The sequence below is a fragment of the Microtus oregoni genome, unplaced genomic scaffold (assembly GCF_018167655.1).
Source record: "Microtus oregoni isolate MIOR12 unplaced genomic scaffold, Mior012 000015F_ref0000493, whole genome shotgun sequence".
Classification (NCBI taxonomy): Eukaryota; Metazoa; Chordata; class Mammalia; order Rodentia; family Cricetidae; genus Microtus; species Microtus oregoni.
In genome coordinates, this window is record NW_024543074.1 from 13,017,767 (window position 1) to 13,045,667 (window position 27,901).

Below are 27,901 nucleotides of genomic sequence, written 5' to 3' on the forward strand. Positions count from 1 at the left end.
TTCTCAGCTACTTCTGGCTTTATGACACAACCCAAACTAGACTTATACTACCTAAAAATGGAACAGTGGACTCCTCAGAAGCGTGTGTATGCCTGTACAGTTAAGTGCAGTGTGTGTGCAGGTGCCGTGGAGGCCACAAGAGGGAGTCTGAGTCTCTGGAGCCAGACAGGGGCTCTGGGAATCAAGGAGAGAGCCAGTGCTCTGAACTGCTGAACCTTCTCCCCAGACCTAGGAGAAAAGGTTAAAGTAGTGCTCTTCTTTGTGAAGAGAAGAGACATTTCATCTCTTTAGTCTCTGATGCCTTGAAGAAGTAGGCTGGAGTGCGTTGGGAACTCTTCAACAAGTATTATCTCAGTTGAAGGTCATGGTGCTCATGTGAGTTCTAAGGAATCAAGTACCAGATGAAAGGCACAGATCTCAGGAGCAACAAGGTGTCCTCAAACAGCCATGCTGACGCCGCCATCCTATAGCAATCCTTTGGCTACTTTTCACTTTCATTTCAATTGAATTTTTTTCCTTTATTCAGTTAAATAAGTGGGAAAAGTTTGAGAGACTTGTATTTTCAAAATGTTTCTTTAAATAAATGCAGAGATGTATGACTTGATCATTCCCTGCTCAAGGTTTTGCCTCCCCCTAAACTGGAATAAAGCTCTTAGCATCTGCTAACACAAATGTGTGGGTAGGGGTGGAGTGTGAGACAGGACACCAAGCCCACCCAACTCCTGGAATTTCTACAGAAAAGACAAAACTTTCCAAGTGAAACAGTCATTTTGGTAAATGAAACCATTTGTAACTTTGGAGAAGTTTTTTCCCTTCATTCCAATGTATCATAAGAAAACTCCGGGCTGTACTTTAAATGCTGTAAAGCTTTGGCTTAGGGCAGGGTCAACAAGAGCTGAAACCGCTAATGCCATCCCCTCACAAAGCAGGACCAAGGGCACCGACGCCTCAGCACCACTGGGATGCCCAAACAGTCCCACCCAGGAGAAAAACCAAATGCCAAATACATGCCAGGAACCGAGTTTTCCAGTCCAGGAAAAATCTGTCCATTTAGGGACCACAATGAAAACCCAGCAGCCTCAGGAGACTCCCACGTACAGACATGGACCAAGAGTATCAAAAGCAGAAGGCAGGCTCTGAGAAAAGATGGAGAGGCAGAAGCGGAGAAAAGGATACACAAGGTGGGGTCAAAGAGACACAGAAGTGTGAGCAGTCTGAATCAGAAGAGTGGTCACTGTTCTGGTCATCTTAATGGCTTCGTGGATTTCCTTGTTTAAGGATGAGAAAAACTGTGTTGATGTTTAAAAACATGTATGTCTTGAATCCAGTACTTCCTGTTGGAACACATCTTCAAGTCACACATGGATTAACATAGGCTCTCGCACAGAATTCCCCGGGGACCATCCTAACAGCTGCCACCTGTGTTTTCTCAAGGATTGGCTGGGACAACAGTATAGCCTGTAGTATATGTACACAATGTATGCATAAGCAATTAAAGATTTTAGTATTTTATCATCATTGTGGGAATGCAAGAAAGAGACTTAATGAGCCCTGTGGAGCCTAAACTGCAATCCTTAGTTTTTAAAAGTCATATTCTAATAATCCTCAAAACACAGGAGACAGGCATTTAGTATCTTTTTAAAAAATTATTTATTTTATTTTACACGTACGTGAGAACACATGAATTTATTTTCCATGTGCAAGCCTGGTGGCTCTGAGGCTAAAAGAGAGGTGGGGTCCTCTGAAGCCAGAGCTGTACAGCAGCTGCTGTGCTTTTGCTCTCTTCTTAGGAACTGGAGGATGGGAATCAAACCTACACCTACTACAAAACCCATTTATTCACAGAGCAGATCTCTTCATTCTAAAAGTGCATTTACTAATTACATTTTCAATGGAAAGCCATATAAAATATGCTCATAGCAAATATTATAATTTCTTTTGAATTCTCCTTTCAAAGGAAGTGGTATTGTGTACTTAGTATTTCTGAATCGCTGCTTCACCTGAAAAACAGAAATAATCACACTGCTATTATCTCATGAGATTTTACAAAGGATGGGAGATGTTCAGCAACGCCTACTGTCAGGCAGTCAAACTAATAGTGTCTGCTATTATGTGCCATTTGCATAATTATCATGCATAATTTAATATGGAACACAGAACTCAAGACTTATACGCAAGTTACTAATATCTTATTGAATAAGCCGGCCCAAATTGTTTTTCATGAATAAAGGAAGATGTAATAAAAACGTTAATAAAAACTATAAAGTACTTTACATGATAACAACCAGAATTAAAATTTTTAAAGGGGCATCTACTAATTTACATATATCAATAGGTTTTCGTCTTTTGTTTTGCAATAGTGCCTTCTATATCCTGGGCTGGCCTGGAATTCACTATGTAGACAAAAATGACCTTGAACTTCTGAACCCTCCACTTCCACCATGCATGGTTTCTTTGGTTCTGGGAATCAAGCCCATGGCTTTTTGCATGCTAGGGAACCACTCTAGCAACTCAGCCACATCTGAGGCCTCAAGAGGTTCTTGAACACAATTATTCTTGAAAATATATGTGTTAAAGCGAACTACAGTGGAACCCCACCAGCAGTAACAACAGATGAAGGATTACTGCAGAGCCCTTCAGCTCTTAGTGTTTTGAATACACCAGCCATAGTTATCATTTTGCAAATGGAAAAAATGGAAAAATAAAAACTGGCTAGGAGCTGGCAAAGATCAATGGCCAGGGGATGAGATAAAATGAATGTATTTATGTCTAAGGTCTATTTTTGGTTTGTTGTTTGCTTTGACAGGTATTTCTGTGTATCTGCTGCTAGACAGGCCAGGCTGGCCTGAGTTCAGAGAGATAGGTCTACCTCTGCTCCCAAAAGCTAAGATTAGACTCATGCCCTACATACAACTCAGGTATACTTTCGTATCTGGATTCCTTCTTAAACTTATTGAAAACAAGCACTATGACATAGTCTGAAAATGACGCAGAAAAATAGCTTTTAGTAGGTACTATGATGAGACAAAAAGCAACCATAACTTTAACATGTGAAGACAGAAGCCGCGAGGATGGGATCTGGAGGGCCTTTCCGCGTGTCCAAGTGGTTGAGAGCCTTGCGATCTTTACGGTAATAAATATTGTAGGGCCCGCAGTCCCCCGGGACGCCCCACTCAGATGCTATTCCACAGCTGAGGAGCAAGGTGTCAACTCCATTTAGAATCAGTGCGTGTTGGGCTTTTTAAAAGCGTTAACACGTATTTTGAAAAAGCAATTAATATTTCTCAGGGAAGCAGAGTCACTTTGCCCCCCTTGCTCTGAGCTCTTGCTAAAAAGGAGGAACTGTGAGCTGCAAACACGACTTCCTCAGTCTGCATTCTCCCACTGACCTTGAGTAACCACTATTTTCGTAGGAAGAGAAGAGCCCTTAGCTGCAACAGTGCATTTCCTACTTGGAAACAACTGATCACAACTTAAAGGTCTCCTTGTGACCTGCTTGTGAACCCAAGTGAGCCACTGAGACAAGAGTCTAACATCATCAAAGCTTCACCAGAGAGCTTTGCCAGCGGCTGTTTGAGAGTGGAAATGGTGTGTGCAGTAAATAATATTGAGTGTGTGTGAGTGTGTGTGTATACTCCATATACTTATATACACATATATATACTTATACTCCATACACCATAGAACGTCGTGAACTAAAAGTTTGTATGGGGCTGGAGAGGTGGCGAGGTATTAAGAGCTCTGGCTCCTTTTCCAGAGGACCCAGGTTTCATTCCCAGCACCCACATGGGCTGACTCCAGTTCCACGGCACCTGACGTCCTCTTCTGATATCTTCAGGACATAGACTCAAGAAACGCATCCATACACATGAAATTAAGATAAAAATAAAAGAATCTGAGTGCATATTAAAACATAATTTCTAGGTCGGTCTCTCTCTCTCTCTCTCACACACACACGCACACACTCTCTCTCTCACCCTGATGACTTCATGAACACAACTAGGTTCTCTTGAATGAGGTGTTAGTTAAGAACCTGGTAAAGAAGCCCCAGACACACACTAGTGAGTGACCACTCACTCACTATGCACACTAGTGAATGACCACTCACTATGCAACAACAGGCAACAGTCATTTCATGTCCCTTGACCTCAGCTGTATTTTTTTTACCTATAAGCACTTAAAAAATCAGTTTTGTTTTACACATATAATATATGTATGTAGATTTCAGGGGATGATTTCCATTTCTCACTGCTCTGTGGTCCCTCAGTTCCCATTTCAGAAGTAACTACTACTTAAGTCAAATGTAAAATTTTGACTCCCATGTTCCAGGCTGAAATGTCAAATTCAGTAACCCTACTGAGTCCTTGTTATGTTTAGAAATCCATAGGATCTAAAGAATCTGAGCTTGATCTAGAATGGAAAACGATACCCAGACACTTTAATATTGGGTAATAAATGCAAGAGTAAATGTTTAAGAAGACAGAAAGTGAAACAAGTAAAAAGAGATTGAGACCAGGGCTGAGGCAAGTAGATGGCTTCAGACAGTGCAGGACATTCTCTGTGGCTCAGGCCACAGGATCATGCCCTTCTGGTGGCTATGAAAGCTCTAACTAAGGTATCTGCAATAATATGAACCATGTAGAGGAGATAGTACTAACCAGGGGCTCAGCTGCTATCAAGCTTAACTTTGGGTGTTATGTGTTCATATCTATTCACATGTATGTAAATTTCCTTTTGAAGCAGAGTGTCCCCACGTAGTCCATCTGAGCTCAGGAAAATTCTTCTCTTGGGTCGCCAGAGTAGCTGGAGCCACGGAGGCTCCGTCATGCTTTTCTGGGCAGTCTTAACACAGGGTATGTACAGAGTGAGAGGTGCTTTCCAAATTACACCAAGTGGAACACTCAAGATTCCATTTAACATGACAAAACCTGACTGCACCCTCTCTTGGTGTTTCCTACGACAAAAGTATAAGCCAAAGTCAGGTAATTTTTAATGACTTACTAATACTGACAATTCTTAAAAAAAAAAGTTGGGCTAAATAGAACTTGGCTCAGATTCCCATATGTCAATATCCTATGCCATAATGGGTTAGCTGAAATGATGAATTTTCAGAGTCCCTCAAGGAAAGCTGGAAGGCAAGCCAGCACGGCCAGAAGAAAAGATTCCCCCTCCTTCATGGTATGTTCACCAGTCCTGAGAGAGCAGAAGTGCTCTGGAACTTCTCCAAAGTACCACCGAACAGGGGGCTGTAACACCTTGACTTTCAATAGGAAACATTCTGTGAAAACACATGCAGGTTTTTTTCTAATTTTTAAAGATTTATTTTATGTTTATGAGTGTTTTGCCTGCCTGCCTGCCTGCATGTGTAGCATGTGTGTGCCTGGTGTCCCCGGAACTGGAAGTATGGAGAGCTGTGAGTTATGAGTTATGTGAAGTATGGAGCTGTAAACTGAGGCAGGCCCTTTCTAGAGACAGCAAGAGCCTTGAACAGCCAGTCCATCTCCCCAGCTCAACTCATGCAGTTTTCATAGAATGATAGAACTTTCCACAGAATATCTGTCACTCACACAGGAACAATGACCACAGTATAAAGAACAACCTAATAAAGGAAGACAGGCCAAGGGCACCCCAGGCCAAGGGCATCCCAGGCCTGAGAGGAGGAATGGAGCAAGGACTCAGTTAAACTTCCAGTCACTCGCTGATAAAAGCCTCGTGTGTGATGGGGAGTAAGTGATCCAGTTCAGAACACCTGTGCTCTGTGGCATGTAAACCACAGTGTGAAGGGCTGACTCGGAGTCTCAAAGACACTTTTGTTTAAAAAATTACATTTATTTTTGCATGAACTGCGGGGGTATATGGAGGTGGGAGATGATTCCCTCTTTCCATCATGTGGGGCCTGGTGATCAAACTCAGGCCTCTACCTACTGAGCCATCTTGCTAGCCCAAAGAGGTCACAAGGGGTCACTTGCCCCTTCCCCACGGAACAAGCAGAGGCTGAATCCTAAGGTAAGCAATGGGAGACCGGTCAGAGACACACCTCCAGCTCCTCCCCTTCTCCTTGCCTACACTTTACTATTTTCTTTCTTTCTGTCTTTTTTTTTTCCCCCTGAGACAGGGTTTCTCTGTAGCTTTGGAGCCTGTCCTGGAACTAGCTCTTGTAGACCAGGTTGGGCTCGAACTCACAGAGATCCACCTGCCTCTGCCTCCTAAATCCTGGGATTAAAGGCATGCCCAGCCACTTTACTGTTTAAATGTGGCACAGTGATCCTGATCACTAATCTCATGGGATTTGGTCCGTCCTTGTCCTTGGATCACACAGCACCATCCACTAACTCGACTGAGCTCTTGAAGGTGTGGAAAGCACCAAATCAGAAGTGTTATTTAAAGCACCGATTCAAATCTAGGTATTTGGGTCAAAGAAACTGGAAAAATTCACAGCAAAAAGCTGTTCGTTAAAGTCACGACTTCTGCAAGACATCAGGAAGGTTCCAGAGTTCATACGGAAACTTCCCGCCCAAAGTTCCAAAGACACCATCACCCTGAAAGCCTTCATATGGCGAAGAACAACACAGACAACATTTACGGATTTACTGATTGATTTATTTGCTTATTTTATATTTATTGTCTACTTTATTTTTATTTATTTATCGGGGGTCTCAGCCCCAGTACTCTGAACATAATCTTATGTGTAACAGGAAATCATTTTTAGAATGCCCAAATAACTATAGGTACAGGTCAAGAATTCCAGAGCATATTGATTACATATCCATGGAGGAAAAACCCTCCAGCACCGCCTGTACTCATCCTGACAGCGACGGCTTTTAAGTATATGTGACACTAAGAATTTCATTCCTATCAGTGCCAGGACTAGAAAGCCAATGACCAGTCAGGCCTGTCAGTTGTTGCCTGAAGCAACAAGGACAAGAGGGGAACTCATCGTCCTGGAATGTCATCTGCCAGCTGTATTCACACATTTGCACCACCTGAATAGCTGATTCTCTCGGCTCCACACGGCTCATTTCAGCACACATGGTTTCGGAGTGAATATTTGATCAGGTAGGGCAGAAAGAGATTTGGACTCATCTGAGGTGTCACTATAATGCACTTTTGATAATTCCTAGCATCAGGAACGAGGTGTCTTAGGATTTCTTCTTGGGATGTTGAGAGATGGACCTGTGATCCTAATTAAGGAGGATGAAATGGGATAAGACACTCAGAGACACTTAGCACAGTGCTGAGCGTCCTGCCGCTAATAAAGAAATATGGCTTCCTGATAGCATTTCCTCCTGTCTATTGGCAAGGGTCCTACAAACGCCTCACAGGGCCTGAGCTACAGGGAGATGGGGGTCTCATGCTGACAGGGAACCTGAAAAATCCCCTCCCCTTTTCAAAGTCTAGTTTATCAAAACTGAAAGCTAACACCCAAACACAGGGAGGAGAGAGAGTTGGTGTCTTCAGACTGCTTCTTCCTGGCAACAGCCTGGAATCGCGCATCGACGATTTCCAAGAGGTCAGGGAATTCACAGCCCTTCACGTATTTCCGTTTCCTTTGAAAAATTCCTTTGCTCCCATTATTTGTGCAGAGTACAGGGCTTACACAGCCATTGACAGCCACCAACCTCTCAAATGCGTCTCCTCTGTTTCTCTTTCACTCTCTGTCAATTTTATAAGTTCTTTACTTGTTTTAGAAGGCCTGATTCTTTCGACTCCTTTGGTCTGCTCCCTTCAATGACTATTTATTTTGATTTCTGAGACAGAGTTTCTTAGTTGCTGTTCTATTTCTGCGAGGAGACACCATGACCAAGGCAACTGAGAAAATAAAGCATTTAACTGGGGTCTGCTTACAGTCTCCGAGGTGAGTCCATGACCACCATGGTGGGAAACGAGGCAGCAGACAGGAAGACATGGAGCTTGAATAGTAGCCGAGAGCTTACATCTTTTTTGTTTTGTTCTTCAGACCAGGTTTCTCTGTGTAGCTTTGGAGCCTATCCTAGAACCAGCTCTTGTAGATGAGACTGGCCTCGAACTCACAGAGATCCGCCTGCCTCGGCCTCCCGAATGCTGGGATGAAAGGTGTGCCCCACCACTGCCTGGCTGAGAGCTTACATCTCATTCATAAACTGGAGCTAGAGAGCAGCGAGACTGGTGCTGTCCTGAGCTTGGAAACCACAAAGACCATGCCTCTAACAAGGCCACACCTCCTAATCTTCCCCCCAAAGTTCTACCAACTAGTGGCTATATGTTCAAATATGTGAGGCTATGGGGACAACTATGGTCTTACGTAGACAAGGCTGACCTTGAACTTGTGATACCCTGACTAGGCCTCCCAAGTCACAGGCATGTGCCAACATGCCTGCTCAATCCAGTCTCTCTGGTAATGTACACAGGAGTCACAAAATATCACTTTGGCTCTTTTTCAGATTTTGTCCATTTTATTCAAAGAGAAAATTGTACTATAAAAATGATACAAATACCCTCTAACATGACTAGATTCTGTAGTAAAATGCTAACCCTTCACAGCATAGGCCTGAGACAACCATGCTCAACATCACTATTTCTGCTGAACAGTGTTCAGAAACCTAAGCAAGTGTGAGAAGGGCAAACAGAGAGAATGGGAGAGATCAAAATCAACTTTGCTGACTACACACAGGAACACTGCAAAATTCTCGTGGGATACAAGTTAAATATAAAAAAAGAATTTTATCTAATATACAATGAAAACTGAAAAATGAAATGTGCTATTATGTTAACATCAAATAACATAAATAAATTTTATGAATAATATGTCAATAAAGTTCTGAGAGATGGAAGAAGGTCCAAATAAGAGGCATCTACGAGAGTCTATTTAAAAGTCTGGTTGCTTTCAGAAATGACCCCTGCTCTCTTGGCCTCCCGAGTGGCTGCGACTACAGCATCCCGGTGACATCTGCTACTTTAAGGGTGTCAGTCCTCCAAAACTTCAGGTACAGATATGATGAAACCTCAATCTAATGACAGCTGAGTTCAGCAGGATTGACAAGTTGATTACTGAATGTATTGGTGCAAGCATGCACACAGCAGTAATTTTCATCCCGTTTCTGTCATAATCCCTTTCTGCTAATCCACACGCACGCCCGGACAAGCCTCATTTATTCACCTCATGCAGGTCAGCATTGAAACTATTTACATAATTATTAGTCTTGGGCTTAATAAAATCTTTATTTATTTATTTATTTATTTATTTTTTCGAGACAGGGTTTCTCTGTAGCTTTGGAGCCTGTCCTGGCACTAGCTCTTGTAGACCAGGCTGGTCTCGAACTCACAGAGATCCGCCTGCCTCTGCCTCCCAAGTGCTGGGATTAAAGGCGTGCGCCACCATCGCCCAGCAATCTTTTTATTTTTTATGTAGTTATTTTTAAGTAGCCTTGGCTGACCTTGAACTCAGTCCTCTGCCTACTGATAGCTAGGACCACCCACAGACACAAGCCATCACACCTGGCCAAAGTCTTTAGGGATTAAAGTGAATGGCCTTTGGTTAGCCACACTGCTGGCTATGGTGGGACAGAGCACTGATGCCACCCTCAAGGTTGGAAGATTCTTTGCTGAATTGATGCTGACAACCTTAGCTTCCACATGGAAGCTAACATCCTACCAGTCACCGTTTCTTCCTGATGACACTAACTTCTTTTGTCCCATTTTGCGCCAGGAGCAAGTCAATAAAAGCATAATTTAGACTAGTACCAGTCTGGCCATTTGGAAAGCAGTGTATCTTTCCTTGAACAATGACACCCTTTACTGCAAGATATGAAAAAACTACATTAGTTAATATTATCATACATCTAACCAGAAATCTCCTTAATAATTGGGGTCCTGTAGAAAGAACAGTGAGATACAAGGTTCTCAAATTTCAAATTTTCAGTGGAATGATCTAATTTTATTATTGGGAAAAAGTATCTTTTGTTTTCCTCAAACTGACTGAAACACTGATTTTATATATATATTTAAATCACATAATGTCCACACACTGCCACCTGGTCTTTCAGCTAGAATGGCATTCCTCAAAAACACTGGCCAGGTCAGAATAACTAACAATCACATCACTGCTGGAGCTGCTTTCTGCCAGTGCAGCCGCTAAGTGCATTCAATCCTGCATTAACTAGTGAACACCTCCAAGAATCTCCAATCACAAACCAAGAAGTGTTAAACACGCAGCTAATTATGCTGACACTGCGTGGGAGTCAGTTCTCACTGGGGTTTCCCAGGCAGAGTTCATACAGACTAAGGTAGACCATGGACAACTTCCTTTGTTAATGGAAATATTCTTTGTTGTTGTTGTTTTTCGAGACAGGGCTTCTCGGTATTCTCAGTAGCTGTGGAGCCTGTCCTGGAACTTCACTCTATAGACCAGGCTGGCCTCGAACTCACAGAGATCCGCCTCCCTCTGCCTCCTGAGTGTTGGGATTAAAGGCATTCGTCACCACTGCCTGGCATTAATGGAAATATTCTATATGTTGGTTTTAGTGGTCATTAGATGATTATAAGAATTCATTTCGGATGCTGGGCGGTGGTGGCGCACGCCTTTAATCCCAGCACTCGGGAGGCAGAGGCAGGCGGATCTTTGTGAGTTCGAGACCAGCCTGGTCTACAGAGCTAGTTCCAGGACAGGCTCCAAAGCCACAGAGAAACCGTGTCTCGAAAAACAAACAAACAAACAAAAAAAAAAAGAATTCATTTCGGGCTGGAGAGATGGCTCAGAGGTTAAGAGCATTGGCTGTTCTTCCAGAGGTCCTGAGTTCAATTCCCAGCAACCACATGGTGGCTCACAACCATCTGTAATGAGATCTAGTGCCCTCTTCTGGCCTGCAAACATATATACATTGTATACATAATAAATAAATAAATCTTTAAAAAAAAAAGAATTCATTTCACCAGGTTGTATTACTGGATATGTGCAACGTGGCCACACATAAATAGAATAATTTTAAAGTGTCTCCAAAGGTGGCTCACAGCACAAATTTCACATCTGAAGCAAACTGGTAATAACAGCAAAATTCTTTTAGTAAAAGAATAAAGTTTTTTGTTTTGTTAGATACTCAGTCTAGCTCTGTTGTTCAGGCTGTTCTAATGTTCATGGGTTCAAGCAATCCTCCTGCTTCTGGGAGGACAGGACACTTAGGAAATGGTCATCCTGCAATCACTAGTTACAGACAGAGCTATGACAGCAGCGACAGACTCAGGTTAGCTTCCCTTGCTCTTGCTAGCACAAGCTTCCAGAACTTGACCTTTCTCAGGAACAAACATTTTCATTTGGATTATTTGTTTTAGCTTTCTCTGTGCAGTTCTCGAGCATACACAGTGGAGTGTCAGGGGCCCAGGCTCCAGCTCGCTGTCTGGGGGCGGTCTCAGCCTGCTCTTTACTTGCCTGGGAGCTTGCTGTGCTTCAGAGTGCTTCAGTTTGTTTCCAGTGCACAGAGGACACCTGCAAGCTCACGACACAATTTACAACAGTGCGACACTAACAATTTAACACTCATGTCACTTAGACAAATGGAATTGCTGCTTCAGACTCAAACCGTTTCTAAGACTGCCCCACGCATCGCCCCGTGCCCCCGTTGGCTTAGGCATCCAACTGCATGAAAACTCCAGGCGTGTGCTCTCCTCACGGCCAAAGGGGAGTTCATGCTTTGTTTTGTTCTGTTCTGATGTATTCTCTAAAACTTACTTTTAAATTTTATATGAAGGGTAGCTGTCCAAAGGATGAATGCCAATTTAATACCCATACCTTATCATCTCAAATTAAAAATGCTAATCTTAATAACTGAGTTTGGATATTTCTTCTTCAGAGGGGCTGTTCACAGACCAGTGCTGAGCCTTCTTTTAATTTTGCCCTCTCCCTAATCCTCTTATTGTTCCAACACAAGCGACAAGCCTAGAGCTTTCGTCACTTTATAATCACAAACAGTATCTCGAACTGTGTGACTGGAAAGACTTAGCGTTTATTCAAAGGATTACCTTCATACTTCTAAAGAACATTACACATTTTATATCTGGGAATTATCTTAGGAAATAACTTAAATACATCCCTTCCAAGGAAGCAGAACCCAAACTCTGCTTAGGAATTCTCATTTTCCACTTAAGGCGGCAGAAAACAACAGTGGGGTAGGAAGAATGACTTACTGAAGGCTTCAGCAGAACTTACAGACCATGAATAGAACATCACAGCTTCTCCAGTCAGATTTAGTTCATGAGCACTGCCCCACAAAGCTGGACCGTGGCCAACTGAATACCCTTCTCATCAGCACCTGAGATTACGATGGCTGAGAAAGTCTACCTCCCATTTGAATGACAACAGCAGATCAAGTGACAAGTTCTGTCTCCTCCAAGGGCGGGTCCAGAATGTCTGTCCTCCATCTCTGTTGGTAAGCACTGGTCTCACACTGAGGGAGGGTGACCTGGATCTCCAGCAGTTCTTCAATTTATTATGCAAAAACAAGGTAAGAGGACACTAGGCAATCTTAAAGGTAGGGTGGACAAACCCAGGAACAAACAAGTGTGCAGAAGAAAGAGGTGAGGCGGTGGGAGTCTGTGTCCCAGCACTAGGAAGGTTGTGGTGGGAAGGCTGGAGCTACATGGGGAGGCTAACTCTGGGAAAAAAGAAAAATGGAACCGGGGAAAGTAAGTTCAAATGAGACTGCAGCTGCTCCCTCCTTAGAAGTCCTCTACTTTAGTTAAAATACAGGCATAACGTATTAGGTATGAACAACGAGAAATCTTAGGTATTTAAAGTGAAGAGAATTCATAGAGTAAATATATAGAAATTAACCTATTAAAGTATTATTTATGATTCAAAGACACAGTTTGTAATTCTTTGTATGTACAGAAAAGTGAGCAACCAGAGCAGGGCCTTTTTGTTTTGGGTAGGCTGTGTCTCTCAGGGAAAAAATTCCAATAGTGTTCCCTTTATCTCGAGTCTAGAATATCTCACAATCACTGAATCCCCAAATTTAGGCTATCCACTGTTTTTATTCTGCACCAGAGTTAAGATGAAAATAATGTCCACTTATCAAACACCTATGATCAGAGGAGAAACTAAAATGTTCTGTGTTTCAACCAGTAAAGTGGACTGGGTGTGTGCTCTACAGACACCTCTACATGAAGCAGTGAAATGGCAATTAACTACATGATAGATTATGAAAGAAAACAACTAGAAAATGAAGTAAAACCCTGCTTATCTCTTATGGTTCAATAGAATAAGGTTGCACGAAAACATAACTAGCTAGCTAAAATAGTGCATGTGTGCCTATGCACCATGAGTGTGCAATGTTTGAAGAGGCCAGCAGAGAACACTGGATCCCGGATCTGGATTGACAGACTGCTGTGAGATGCCATCTGTGTGCTGGGAACTGAGCCCAGGTCCGCAGGAAGAGCAAGTGCTCCTAACAGCTGAGCCATCTCTCCAGCACCCAGAAACAAGGTTTAAACAAAATAGTTTCACTTTGAAATTTATTATGTGTCAGAGAGCATGTGTGTGTGTCATAAACATAAATTCTGCAACAGATAAGTTATATTTGTACACAGACACACACAATTTTTTCACTATCTTTACAAAGTTTTCATGTCTAAAAATATTAGAGGGCAGTGATGGCGCAGCCTTTAATCCCAGCACTCTGGAGGCTGAGGCAGAGGCAGGCCGATCTCTGTGAGTTCAAGGCCAGCCTAGTCTACAGAGCTAGTTCCAGGAAAGTCTCCAAAGCTACAGAAAAATCTTGTCTCAAAAAAAAAAAAAAGACCACCACCACACGGTTAGACGGAGGAGGTTCTGTCACCAAAACCCAAGGACAGCTATAAAATATGTCAAAGGGAAAATGGGAGACAACAGACGAAGCAGTACAAAACGGAACAAGGAAGTGCACAACCATGAGACCTAAAAGAGGAGATCCCACACTGGCAATCTTCCCTAAGCGACAGGTCATCAAACATCTCCCAATAAAGACTACTCAAACACGCGTATCACAATGAAAGCAGCACTCCCTGATTCAGGGACGATTTCAATGAATGCCTTACCTTTAAAAATAGAACCTGTTAGAATTGCCCTATTAATGTCTTTCCACAAAGAACTACAATGGCTTAGGCTCACAGTGGGTCAGTAACAGCAGTGACCTGACTGCAGTAGATGCTAGTTGGATAGCAGAACATTAGCCATTCAACCAAAAACACAGACTCTTCATCAGGAGATCCAATCCATGTGTGGGGGGCTGAAGAGAACCATCCACTAGAGTCCAACTCCTCGAGGCTAAAGCGTCTCTGCTCACAGTGAGAGAGAGCAGCGCTCACGCTCACCACCCTCATTGGTTCAGAGAGGAAACATGGGCCTAAAATAAAGAGATAATACTAGAGCTTGGCTACAAGAAAAAAAAAAAGTCCCTTCTCTACCCAAACTGTTGGCAATTTCAAAGGTTGAAGGCCACAAAGCAACAACCCACCAAACCTTAGGCGGCACCTTTGATAGTGATGCAAGCAGATCAGATCAAGTGTGATCATCTACTCTATTAGTCAAAAATCAACTTAAATTCAATTTTTTCAAAAAAAATAGATTAATGGTTCACTAAACTTTCTCCTAATCTTGAAACAACTTAACCTAGAACTAAAATTGTTCTATGATCAATATAATATGCATTATTGCCTCAGAATACTATATGAAATACATCTGACACTTGGCAGCATGCATTACTAGTGTCTAATTGTTTGACAGCAAAATTAATAATATTGTAGAGTTTAAGGATGTATTAAAAGCCTAAGAAGGCCTCGATTGAATACTGAATAAATATGTCAACACAGTAAGCAGTAAGCAGTAATTTCAGACCAGCTCCCTGTTAGCACTGCCCAAGTGTTGGTTCCTTACAGGTCTCAGTAGCCCCATTTGATGCAGGGAAGTCAGGACATAGCTTCCCCAAGACCCTGCCTGTTGCAGGCAGCAGCCCTATTTATCAACCTAGAGCAGAAAAACAAGGATACGTACGCTCATCAAAGACCCCTCATTAAAGTGGAGGTGTAGGCACGGATTTAGACAGCTTGATAACATTTGAAGTTTAATAAATTGACCAAAACAAGCACATAGCTCAGAACACTAAAAAAAAACATACAGAATCAGACGGCAGTTTTGTAACGGGTTCCGCTCTCTTTCACAGTTTAACCCTCAACCAAATCAACTGCTTGTGAGGATTTTGAAACTAGCATAGATTACAATCTGTTCTAATTCAACTGTTCAACCACTGTGGAACTGTGGATAAATCCCCGATGACATTGTTGGGGACACAGCCCTCCGGTGAGATCTTCAGACAGTCCCCACATGCAGCAATACTGTGCGCGGCACCATCCTCCCCTCCTTCACTCGTCTTAACCACGAGAGCGCATTATCACACTCAGCTCCATGGTTCGCCAGGCTTGGCTGAGAACAGCTCTACAATACAAACGAAGCAGGTCCAGCCCAGAGTCACTAAGGAGCCCCATTCCAGATATCAACGCTACACACTCAAGGGCTAATGGCAAGGTTAGGAAATTAATAACTATACTGACATACCAGGGCTAACTGATGAATTTCTAAGCACCATGCTTTCTGCAGTGAAACTATCTGAGATACAGCATTCGGATTGCCTCTGCTGCCACAGAGCAGGCACTTTGATACTCCACAGGTTGAGTAAATTGAATCCATATATTGTATTTACGCTCTCTGTCAAGGCTGCTGCTTGACATTTCAAGTGATCAAAGGCGAGCAGTCATCAACCCTGTAGTCTTCAATACCATGTTTGTTACATTTAATCAAGGCCCGGCTCTACCTCCCCACTCAACCAACACTAAGAATGTCTGAATACATGGCAGTTTTCAGTAGCAAATAGAGGCACACCTCTGTACAGAGACATAGAAAACCCCAACCAACAAAACGAAAGGAGAAAGCAAATGGGCGTCATCCTCTATGATGTGTAAGAAAATAAAACTCAAGAGCAGAGAAACGCCCTGCAAGCATCCTACCGGAGGCAGCATCAATCACCGTGGAAACTCCCCTGCGATCAGAGACTGGACGGGATGACCCTGGCATGCTGACTGGGTCAGAGCGGACCGGCTGGATCCTGCAATGCAATTTCATTTAGTTCACATATGTTACTGGCATGGAAACTGTCACTTCCTACAACAGACCTTAAATCAGGAGTGCTGGGATGGCTTAATCCATTAAAGAACCATACGTTCTACAACCAGACCAAAAAGGAGCTACAGCCCTGAACCCCTACACAAAGCCAAAGCTCTAAAAACATGACGTTCCCACCTTACCAGGCACACTCTAACTTCTTCTCATTAACCTGTGTTGTTCAGTAGATTAAGAAATGAGTTGAAAAACTGAAGTGAAAAAATGAATTGGAAAAGAAAAAAACAGTAAAAACTTTTGGCTTTTAAAAGTATACATATGAATATTTCATGAAAGGCTTTTGAGCATAGTGCAATAGAAGACAGCAATGATACAGCCAATCCACCTATCTCTGTATAGATATATATAAATATAGACAGACAGATAGAGAGTCTCTGTCTTAAACTCAAAAGAGATCCTCCTGCCTCTGCCCCCCAGTGTTGGGATTAAAGGTGTGCACAACTATATTTAACATTCCCATGTCATCATTACTCACTGTTATTTTATTAACAAGAATAAGACAGGATAACAAGGTTGTGCTGCAGAGGACAGCCAGGGCAGCAACTAAGTAACTTCCATAAGATTATCAATTAACATGTAACAATCAATTTGGACCTCAGCGAAACTGGTTTATTATATATAATATGAAGCTCAAGAAGGATAAGGTATAAATGCTGAATCTCCAGTTGCTTTAGAACAAATACTATAATGATAATAACTACAATTGTTATTTAATATATTTAAATATATTTAATAATCAACAAACAATGTTAACACTCTAGTTAAATCAAGCACAAACAGTTTAAAGTTAGATTGAAAAAATACTAGGAGCTCTTTCATATTTAGAAAGGAAAGAGGGTCTCGAAAAAAACTGAAAGAATTTGAAAATGTACTGTTAATTAAAAATAAGTTATAAAATATTAGGAGGACTATATCTAAGAAAAGATACCCAGCGGAAGCTGCAGGAAACAAGAGGGTAGACTATGCACGTGGGCACTAAGGATGCTTTCATGTGACAAAAGGGGGTGGGGCCTTCAACAGCACCTGGTGACAGTGACTAGGAAATCAGTGGTAGGATCTTGTGTGTTTCACAGAAGAGGAAACATAGTTTAGAAATAAAGGTCTCCTGCTTTAAAAGTTTTACTACTAATACTTTCATAATCGGGTGATGCTGTCAACCCAAATCGCTGAATGATGACCTCGACTACCTAAGTTAGCCCAAGTTTAATAACCAGCAATACAGAATGTGGTCCAACAGTCTATGTTCACTGTCTGACATCTTAGAGTCATGTTTACAAGTCTGAACAAAATGAAGCTCAAGACGGAAGTCACTGAGAGATGAGCACTGAACACAGCTTTAAACTAGCGCTAGGAGGTAACCTCACCCTTAGGAAGCAAGCTTAAAGTGCATCAAGGCTTGGGGAGGTACACCGCGGCAGAGCCACCTGCCCGTCAAGAACAAGGCCCCAAGTTCCATCCTGAGCGCTATGGAAGGGAGGAACGGAGGGAGGCAGAGGGAAGGAATGAAACAAAAACGGGAAAAAATGAAAAAACCAAGTTAGGCTTAGTGGTACATGCTTACGATTCAAGCATTAGTAAGGAAAGAGAGGAGGGATCGCAAGCTCAAAGCCAGCCTCAGCTATATAGCTAGAACAAATCTGGCTCAGCAGTCAAGAACACGGGCTGCTCTTCCAGGGGTCCTGAGTTCAATTCCCAGCAACCATAAGATGGATGACTCACAACCATCTGTAATGAGATCTGGTGCCCTCTTCTGGCCTGCAAGTAGACATGCATGCAGAACATTGTATACATAATAAATAAATAAATTAAAAAAGAAAGAAATGAAGCATTGGTGGAGTAAAAGCAAAATCAAAAAAAAAGAAAGAAAAGAAAAGAAAAGAAAAGAAGAGGAAAAGGAGTAGGGACTAAGGACCTTTCTGAAAGCAAAGAAGTTTCTATGGTGTCCATAGGGGAACTGAGTCAAATTTCCAGACACATTCTGGGATAAAACTAGCATAACTCAATGAACACACGGGACAGGAGAAAAGAGACGTGAAGAGTGAACATAGCCCAGCTGTGTTACAGCACACCTATCATCCCGGCACTCAGCAGGAGGCTGAGGCAGGAGGACAGTCATGAGTTCAGAGCCATTCTGACTCAGCTGGGCGGTGGTGGCGCACGCCTTTAATCCCAGCACTCGGGAGGCAGAGGCAGGCGGACCTCTGTGAGTTCAAGACCAGCCAGGTCTACAAGAGCTAGTTCCAGGACAGGCTCCAAAGCCACAGAGAAACCCTGTCTCGAAAAACCAAAAAATAAAAAAATAAAAAAGAACCATTCTGACTTCACAGTGAGCTGCAGAACAACCTGGGCTACAGAATCAGAACCAGTCACTAAACAAAATAAAAATTAAAACCAAACAAAACCCTGGATTATGGCTTTAGCAGTAGATCTAAGGAGTCGTACAGGATTGGGAATGAGAGGAAGAGTTCCTGTCCAGACAGTTAAATGGTCAGTACTTTGGAGACCATCACAATAAAAGTTAGGCGGGTGAGTGGCATCATTTATATCCTGGCCCTTCCGTTCCCAGTTCCCAAACTAGTGCCTGACATGCACACAACTATGTCCTGCATTTAAAGAATGTAAACAAATTCTGAAAGCCTCATCTAGCCTGGCAACAATTTTGTTTTTGTTTTGTTTTGAGACAGGGGCTCTCTTATGTGGTCCAGCCATCTCGGGGTATGATGGCTAGGCATGGGCCGTCATACCCAGTTTGGTTTTGTTATTTTAATCTTTTTAGAAATTTTTATACTTTATTTTTATTTTTTGTACATTGATGTATATCTTTATGAAGTTACTAGATCCCTTGGAATGGGAGTTATAGACAGTTGTGAGCTGCCATGTGGTGCTGGGAATTGAACTCAGGTCCTCGGGATGAGCAGCAGTGTTCTTAATCACTAAGCATCTCTCCAGCTTTGGTTTTGTTGTTTTTTTTAATTTATTGCTATTGACAAAGAATAAAGGCATATTTCATCCAGAGATTAGAATATAATTTCCCATAATTTTATTTTAAAAAAACAAACAATGCATAATATTTAAAATTTTGCAAAAGTATTCTTATGGCCTTGGACTCACTAACCCACCTAAGCCTCCTGGATGCTGGGATTAAAGATGTGTGCAATTATACCCATCAGAGTTTATTAACAGACTGATTTTCTCCTGATGGGGCTGACTGGACTCAGCCACAGGCATATGGACACCCCTTTAGCCCTCAGCCACATCCCAGTCCTCGAATTCTTTTGAAAGAGAAGACAAGTATAATGAAGACTGTAAATTAAATGCTATGCTAATGCGAGACTACAAAGTTTAAAAATAACTAAATTGAATCATAAAAATAGAAATGAAAAGCGTTCTCTTGAGACATATATATGATTCTGACAAGTAGGAAGGAGAATACGGGTCAGGAAAAACCAGGCCACCAATTACAAACAAAGCACACTGAGCCTTCATCTCGCGTGATGTAAGGGAAGAAGACAGGCACAGGTGCAGAACTAAAGACAGCAGTTCCGGCTTCAGAACGAAGGCGGAAGGTAAATTCGCCAGTCTGAACAAGAAGCACAAACTGGACAGCTTTTTAAAGTGCTCTGGCATTAGCAAAAAGATATTTCAGAACGAAAATATCTGCAGCATGTGGTCAGCCCGAGAGATGACAGTAAATGACAGTTACAGATGGAGTCAACAATAGGATACTGTGTCAAAAGGAGCTGTGAACACTGCACAGGACACTCGTTACAAAGGAAGACTTTCATCCTGTCTTAGAACTAACCTCCTGGTTTCCCCTCTCTTACCTGAGACTGTTGAGATCTAGATCATCTGTATCGAAATCCAAGAGCGGCTGTGGTGTGTCGCTCGGCCCATGAGACTGCAGCACAGACGAGCTAGATGATATGACCGTGGTCTGGCCTGAGGGGTGGATGGTTTTAAACTGGAACTGGGGACCCATCCACAGGCGTCTGTGGGGTCCAGTGTGTGTTACAATTTCAACCTGAAAAAGAGACAGGGTCGTGGTTCAATATATTATGGTCTGCAGAGATAACTTCTTGTTCTTTTAATAGCCACTTTCCAGGTTAGTGGAGTAAAGACAGTCGGAGTACCTGAGCCAAAATACAACCACAATCCCAACTTACATGGATATTCCTGTTCATCCTGGAACGTCAATTTAGTTCCCACTACACACAACCGATGACTTCTAATGCCTTAGACATCCAGTGCTAGGGGATGCAGCACTCCCTTCTGATCTCAGAGAAGCTATACTCAGGTATAGAAACCCCGATAAACATACACACATGCATATGTACATAATTTAATATAAAATCTTAAATAAATCTAAATTGCTTCCTGCAAGAGCCATAGTGTAACAAAAAGCCCAATACCAGGTGTTGTATTAAGAGCGGCGGGGCTGTGTCCCCGGCACCCCGGCCGCCCACATGGCTAGCTTATGCCCCTAAATAATTACACAGAAACTGTATTCTTTTAAACACTGCCTGACCCATTAGTTTCAGCCTCTTAACCCATTTCTCCACAAGCTGTCTTACCAGGAAAGATCTTAACCTGCGTCTGTCTGGAGTGGGAGAATCATGGCAACTCCCTGACCCAGCTTCTTTCTCCCAGCATTCTGTTCTGTTTTCTCCGCCTACCTAAGGGTTGACCTATCAAATGGGTCTAGGCAGTTTCTTTATTAATAAGAAATCACTCCCACATCAACCAGGGATGAGAAGCCTGTTTAGGTCGAAGCTCCACTCACTCACTCACTTTCTCTCTCTCTCTCTCTCTCTCTCTCTCTCTCTCTCTCTCTCTCCAGACCCCACCCCTGAAGAAGCCCGCCAAGCGGCAGCTCCCCACCACCACCCAGATGCTCAAGACCATGCAGACATGGTATTTAAGACCCAGCCCATAGACAAGCCATGTGATTTCTCCTCACCAATCTCCCCCCAGATTAAACCTGGTTTTATTAATTCAGCCTGATCTGATTTTTTGCATCGGCAGAGAGACTCAATATTAGGGTGCGGAAACCCTTTCAAAGCCCTCTTTTGAACTGATGGTCAGCGTTGTCAAAGACTCTCAAAACATTATAGGCTGCTGCTGATGACCTTAGTTATGGCCCAGATGCAGATGAAAGTCCCTATTGCTGACCATATACTTCAGACAGAGGACCCAGAGGGCGTGAATGGGTCTGACCTGAAAGTCTCCTACCTGGGAACTAGCCTTCATGATACCACAATTTGCCATTCAAGCTTCTAAAGGAGGAAAGCAAACCAGCTATGATATCTATGAACCACAACAATGACCAGCAAGGCACAAAAACATTAAGGTCACAATCATGACACATATGCCTGGGTGGTTAGCAACAACTCTCTTAAGACTAGACCTGTTTAAACCCTGGACTAGAAGGCTAGCCAACTACCTGAGGTTCATGGGGTCATGGATCTTTGAGGAGATTCTAGGGCCTCCACCTTACTAAACTACATTCTCAATATAGATCATTATGCCCACAGATTAGTTCTCACCCCTCATCAAGGAAACAACTCTTTCAGACAGATGGAGACCATTACAGAAAATGATACCTATCAAAATGTAGAGTTGGGGAGCTATTCCCACATCTAAGCCTCAGGGATTATTGAGGCAGGAAGTTTGCTGTGAGATTGTGTCTCCAAGAAAGGCCCAAGAAGGTACACCAATGAAGTCTCACCTACATGGCTGTCTAAACATGACTTGAACAATAACGACACCAACAGATATGCTAATATGGAAGAGGGAGTTCTCACAAGCCTCAATCAAGACCAAGAACTGCAGGCAACTAAGGAATGCCAAGGGGGAGAGACAGTCTCTCCCAGGAAAGGGCACACACATTGGTTATCCAATACCAAATGGTCAGCCTTGAACACTTACATATATTATACAGAATAAGCAGGTTGTAATCATATTTAGGAATAAGACACACACACACCACACCACACACACACACCCCACACCACCACCACCACCACCAACAATTAAAGAGAAAAAGAGCATGGATTATAAAGAAAATGGGGGGGGGTTGTACATAGGAGGGGAAATTATATAATTATATTATAATCTGAAGAGAAATTTCACCTACAACTGTAGAAGTGTACATACATCAACATATCCACAATATATGCACCATATCGTGTATCTAAAACACGAAAATCCCATGCAAGCGAAAGGAATTGCAGAGTTGGAAACCTGAGTTGTGGACCTCATGTAACGAGATCAGCTTCCGAGGGACTGACCGCCTTTGTAAACTCAATGAAGCCAGCATTTACCACAGTGAGGGTATGCAATGGAAGCGACTAAAAGTAATTCTCTCAAGCTCTTGAAAACAGTGCAGTTGTTCTTGGCTCTAGAAAACTAAGATAAGGCCCAAATCATCTCACAGATGAAGCTGGATCCCTTGTACAATACAGTAGCATATTTACATTGCTTCCAAGTTTTCTCATGTCTACTTTTTAAGTACATTTTTAAGATTAATTTCTATCTATGTGTATGTATCTGTGTGAGCACACATCACATGTGTGCAGGTGCCTAGGGAGTCCAGATGATAGCACGGAAGCTGGGGACTCGGTGCACTTAACTCCTGAGCTGTCTCTCCAGCGCTCACATCTATTTTAAATAAAGGAGCTATTATGTTTTCTCTCATGTAACTGATATTTGATCAAAATGTTTTTTCTACTGTCATAAACATTGACAAGGAGTCTACACACAGTAAAACGGTAATTCAAAAGTTTTATAAGTATCAAACTCTACGGAAGGAGTGGGGCATTGCCAGGATTATACTCAATATTGTAAGAAAAAGGAACAGAAGACGGGGGAATCTGAAAATGGCTCCGCAGACGGCCCTGGCAACAACAGCTTCTGCAAATCTTCAGCAAAATCCAACTACTCTTCTCCCAGCCTTGCCATTGCCGTGTCCACACCTAGGCCTAATCAAACTGGCTCCCACGTGCCTGGAGCCCTCGCCCTGATTCTTTTATATTTAATTACGTTTCTAACATTCCAGTGATTAAGTTTTAACAACACACAACTGATGCGGAGTGCAAAGGCCTCCGACTTCGAGAGGGCACGGGCATCCTGGTCTTGGAAGGATGTTCGCATACCCACTAATGACAGAGAGAACACTCAGAGCAAGGACAGTGATTTCTGCTTCTCAGAGTTGCACTCGGCAATGTAAATTAGGCCACAGATAAAGAATTGTGTATATTTTAAGCTCAAAACTGTGAGTGTCACACAGCCGAGAGGTAAACATATGCCCGTGCAATTTCACTGAGGCGCTAGCCAGATGTTGCAGTATTCACACGCCTGCTGTGTGCAGGACAAACATATTGTATGCACTTTCACACTGACAGCACACATTACCCCTTCTTCTCAAAGAAAAGCTGAATGAAGGACAATGGTTTCTGTGCCAGCACTCTTGGACAAATTCTGTGCACAATGGGTTGTTTTATCCTAATAGCACCAGGAGAGGAAGGACCTCAGCATGCCAGAAGATGGGCCGCCACTCACAGGGCACCCCGAGAGCATTGCTGGGGTACTGGAATAAACATTGCTCCTCCAGTTTCGAGAGCCACTTCTGCTTTTCAGGCTACCCTCCCAGAAAACACCACAAAGGGTCCGACTTCTGTGAGGCACCTGTCTGATAAAAGCTGCCAAATGGGTAATGTGAGACAGGTCATTAACCTCCCCAAATGATGTCAGGCTGGAGGCAGACACAACAGCATCTGTAATGAAGTCACTGGAATCGCTCCACTGTGAAATCTGCCCAAGTCGCTTTGAAATCAAAGTGCTTCACTTGAAGACGGAGCCACTGGTGGGGTGAGAGTGGCTGAGGGACGCTGTTTTAGGCATGGTGCGGAGGCCGTCGGAAACAGCCAGGAAAGGAATTCCAGCCGGAACTAGCAGAAGACAATGCTGACCTCCCCCAACAAAAGCATTTGGACATTCTGTATGCTCTGCATCAAAACAGACATCTGCATGAGCACAGACAAGTGTCAGTGAAGCATAGACGTAATATGTACAACCAAATATACGTGTGCACTCCTGCAACAGTGTTTCCAAGACATTCTTAATAAGGAAATACTCATAGATCTGGTGACTCACAAAGTATACCAATTATCTCCACTTTCCTGTAAGGAAAAGAACAGAATAAACACAAATTTCCATTCTCCCTATGGCTCATTGGTTACGAGCACAGCCTGCTCTTCCAAAGGTCCTGAGTTCAATTCCCAGCAACCACACGGTAGCTCACAACCATCTGTAATGAGATCTGGGGCACTTTTCTGGCCTGCAGGCATACATGCAGGCAGAACACTGTATACATAATAAATTGAAGAGAGAAAGAGAGAGAGAGAGAGAGAGAGAGAGAGAGAGAGAGACCTGGTCAGTCATCCTCATCAACTTAGACCATGAAACCCAACATGGACAAGTTCAACAGAACCACCATATATGGGCTACCCATGCATGTTTTGCCAGGGCATAAATTTCATTTCATTTTCATTGCAATAAACCCAATATATCAGAGTTTTACCTGAGAAAGCCACTCTTCATCTTCCTGTCCACTATGGTCAGAGGCTAAGCTGTCATAGGACCCATGTCGAGTAATGGGGCCGGGACTTCCAGGGGGAAGCGCTACAGGAGAAAAAAAAAAAAAGAATTTAAACCTCTCCAAACTGTGCACTGGAAAATCAGATGAGAACATAATCAGCTCAAATAGGTGATAGAACACATAAAACACAGGTGCAGTTAATGACTGATGAGCAAACAAGTCTTAGAAAGATGTCCAGTTAACAGTAAACACTGGCCAGGCTGCTGGAAAATGCTGGACCCAGTTACTCAGAAGCTACAGGAAGGGATCTTGTCAGAGTCAGCATGGGCAACAGTAAGAGGCTTCGTTAAAAAAAAAAAAAAAGAAAGAAAAAACAATCAAAACCCACAATTGTAGACATTTAGTGTTGAGATCCGTGGGAATAGCTGAATCCATCTGAACAGCCAGGTTCACCAAGGAGCTGGCAGGCCCACTCGCTAGGTGACCTGGGACGGATTCCGAGAACCCATTCATTACTTTTATCTACAGTGAAGGCACAAAAATGCATGTCTGAGAAACATTTTCAATCGCTGAAAAAAAATTCATTTATTAATTAAAACATTGTCTTTCCTGGCCATTTCAAGTAATTTCCATAATTCTTCAGTACTACAATATAGGTGAAACTAGTCTATATAAAGAGAACCTTTAGTTAGGAAGACCTTACTGGTCTTTGCTCATTTATTGGTGTCTGTGGTTTTGTTGGAAACAGGCTAGGGTGTCTCAAAGTCACTATGCAGCCGAGGAAATTTGGACTCTTTTTTTTTTTGCTATGGAAAATGCCATATTTATTATTGATCTTTGGACTCTTTTTAAGACAATCTCACTATGTAGTCCTGGCTGGCCTGGAACTCACAGAGATCCTCCTATCTCTGCCTTCCAAGTCCTAGGGTTAGGTGCACACACTTTCAGGCCTAGTCTTGACTTTGAACTTACGGTCATTCTGCTAGGATTACAGCATCTGTACCCATGCTAGCTTTCTATAGTGCTAGGAATCTAACCTAGTGCTTCCTACGTGCCAGGCAAGCACTCAACCAGCTCAGGAGCTCCTGCCCGAACAACAAAATATTTCTAACATTCACTGAGTTCCAACAGTTACTCAGATTTTGTGTCTCCACGCCCCAGTGTTTCTTTGAAGGTGCATCATTCCTTATGGCTGTGAATTTTCTCCATCCTTACTTTAAAAAAAAAAACTTCATTTTTAAAAGCACTTTTAGATTCAAAGTAAAACTGGACCGAATGCACAACTCCCCAGCCCCCACCTCCCTTCAGTGGAATCAAGCATTGAGCTAACTGGGAAACAGGACCAAAGAAAGAGAAGGCATGGGGTGAGGGGGTGGAAGCCGGAGAGGAGCCGTAAAGGACCATGGCTGTAACAGAAAACAATCTCATCAGTTCCAAGATCAGGGAGAATTGTAAATTCATCTAGTATAGGCTATTAAAAAGGAAACAAGCATTTTAAATATTCTTAATACAGACTCAATGAAATGCTTAATACATTCCTCCACAAACAGTAAAGGCAATATCTTGTTTGATGATGTCAAGGAAATGTATGGTGAGAAGAACAAAATTATGTGGAAACAGATCCAACAAAGAAGATGAAGTATGACCCAAGGCAAGATTTTAAAAGACACAAGTTCACAAAACTAGTTATTTGAACTTGTTTCAAAAAAAGAAGTGAGACCTAATTCAGTCATTATGGACAGGCATAGTGTCGAAATGTAAGATGTGCAATATCCAAACCATTAACTGTTGTTTCTTCAAATCATGGTTCTCTAGCTCTGACATGTTGATATTTAGCATGAAACCCAAATGATCACGAAGTTACACAACTACATTTTTTATGATGGCAAATGGCATCATGAATAAAAGAGTATCCTAACAATTACCCATTATTATTCTAACAATCTTTGGGGACTAATTCTGGTATATACTATAAAGATGGTAAGTCAACTGATGTTTTCAAGAGGCAGCTGCCCCCAATTCATTCATCACCTTTGTTTGATGTGAAATTCTTACTACTGACAAAACCAAGAGGAACTATCAGTTCTCTCTCCTCCCTTAAAATAGTTTTCAAAAAAATGATGGGGTAGTCATGCCTAGGGCTATGAATCCAATCTCAGACGCAGAAGACAGAGGATTTCATGTTCAATGCCCCCAAAAATCAGAACATACCATAAAACAGTAACAAAAGCTTGATGAGGTGGTAGGTAGCACGTGTTGTGTGGGACAGATGAGAAAAGATGTTAGTGGTGTGTGCTGAAGTCACGTGGAGACCAGGGGACATGGAGTACAGCGAGAGCAGCGATCTGGGTGGTAAAGCCGGAGCCCCGTGACAGAATGACAGCTGTGAGCAGGCAGGAAACCACCTTTCCACAGGAAAATAAAACCTAATGTGGATCTTCAAAGAGACTGTGTGCGTACCACATGCCCTGGACCTAAAGTCGTAGCTTTCTCAGAATAAACACTCAAAAAAACACTGAGCGTAAGGCTGAAGCTTAGAGTAAGTGACAGCGACGGAATGATTTGACGCTAGGACTTCATGAAACTGAGGACATTATGGTGGCAGGGAGGGCGTAGGGCAAGGATGGAGTGGACTATTGCCAGAACAACCCTGGTCTGGAGCTGGTGGTTTATTGGTTTGCTGCACTATTGTTATCTGGTTGTGGGTATGCTTGGAATTTCCCACGGGGGTGGGAGGAGGAGGAGGAAGTAGGGAGGAGGAGGAGCCCCTCTGTCCTCATCTGCTTTACAAAGGAAGTAGTAAATATTCCAAATATACAACACAGAAATGAATTCTTTGTATATGTAAATTAGTGACAATAAATAAGTCTCCTTTAAACTGCCAGAAGGGAAAAAAGGCAAGGCAAGGAAATGAGGAATCTGAACCTCGAACTTCTACATGGGGATTTAGAAAGGCCTTCGGTTCACTGGCTTCCTAATTAAGATGCTCCAGCAGCACCAGAAGATGGAGAAATTAAAGTGCAGGAGAAATATCTTCTGTGTTAACTCAATATCCTTTGTTCTCCCCTATACTTATGGATGTTCTGAACTTCCTCCAATCCCAGTAGGGAGAGTAGTCAGCATTC

The 27,901-nt window shown here is 42.6% G+C and overlaps 1 protein-coding gene across 9 annotated transcripts in view; it reads right to left on the minus strand.

Annotated features, from left to right (window-relative positions):
* The window catches only part of Bcas3 (BCAS3 microtubule associated cell migration factor), a 474,306-nt gene that overhangs the window by 230,316 nt on the left and 216,089 nt on the right, over positions 1–27,901 (minus strand). For 8 of the 9 annotated variants that reach the window (XM_041664855.1, XM_041664856.1, XM_041664853.1 and 5 more), the window contains 3 exons: positions 24,759–24,859; positions 20,005–20,201; positions 16,009–16,106 (listed from right to left, as the gene is read on the minus strand). In XM_041664855.1, the coding sequence (XP_041520789.1) occupies positions 16,009–16,106; positions 20,005–20,201; positions 24,759–24,859 (396 nt within the window). Of the gene's footprint in view, positions 1–15,112; positions 15,440–16,008; positions 16,107–20,004; positions 20,202–24,758; positions 24,860–27,901 lie in introns of those variants that run through there. The other variant, XM_041664857.1, reaches the window with a different exon arrangement.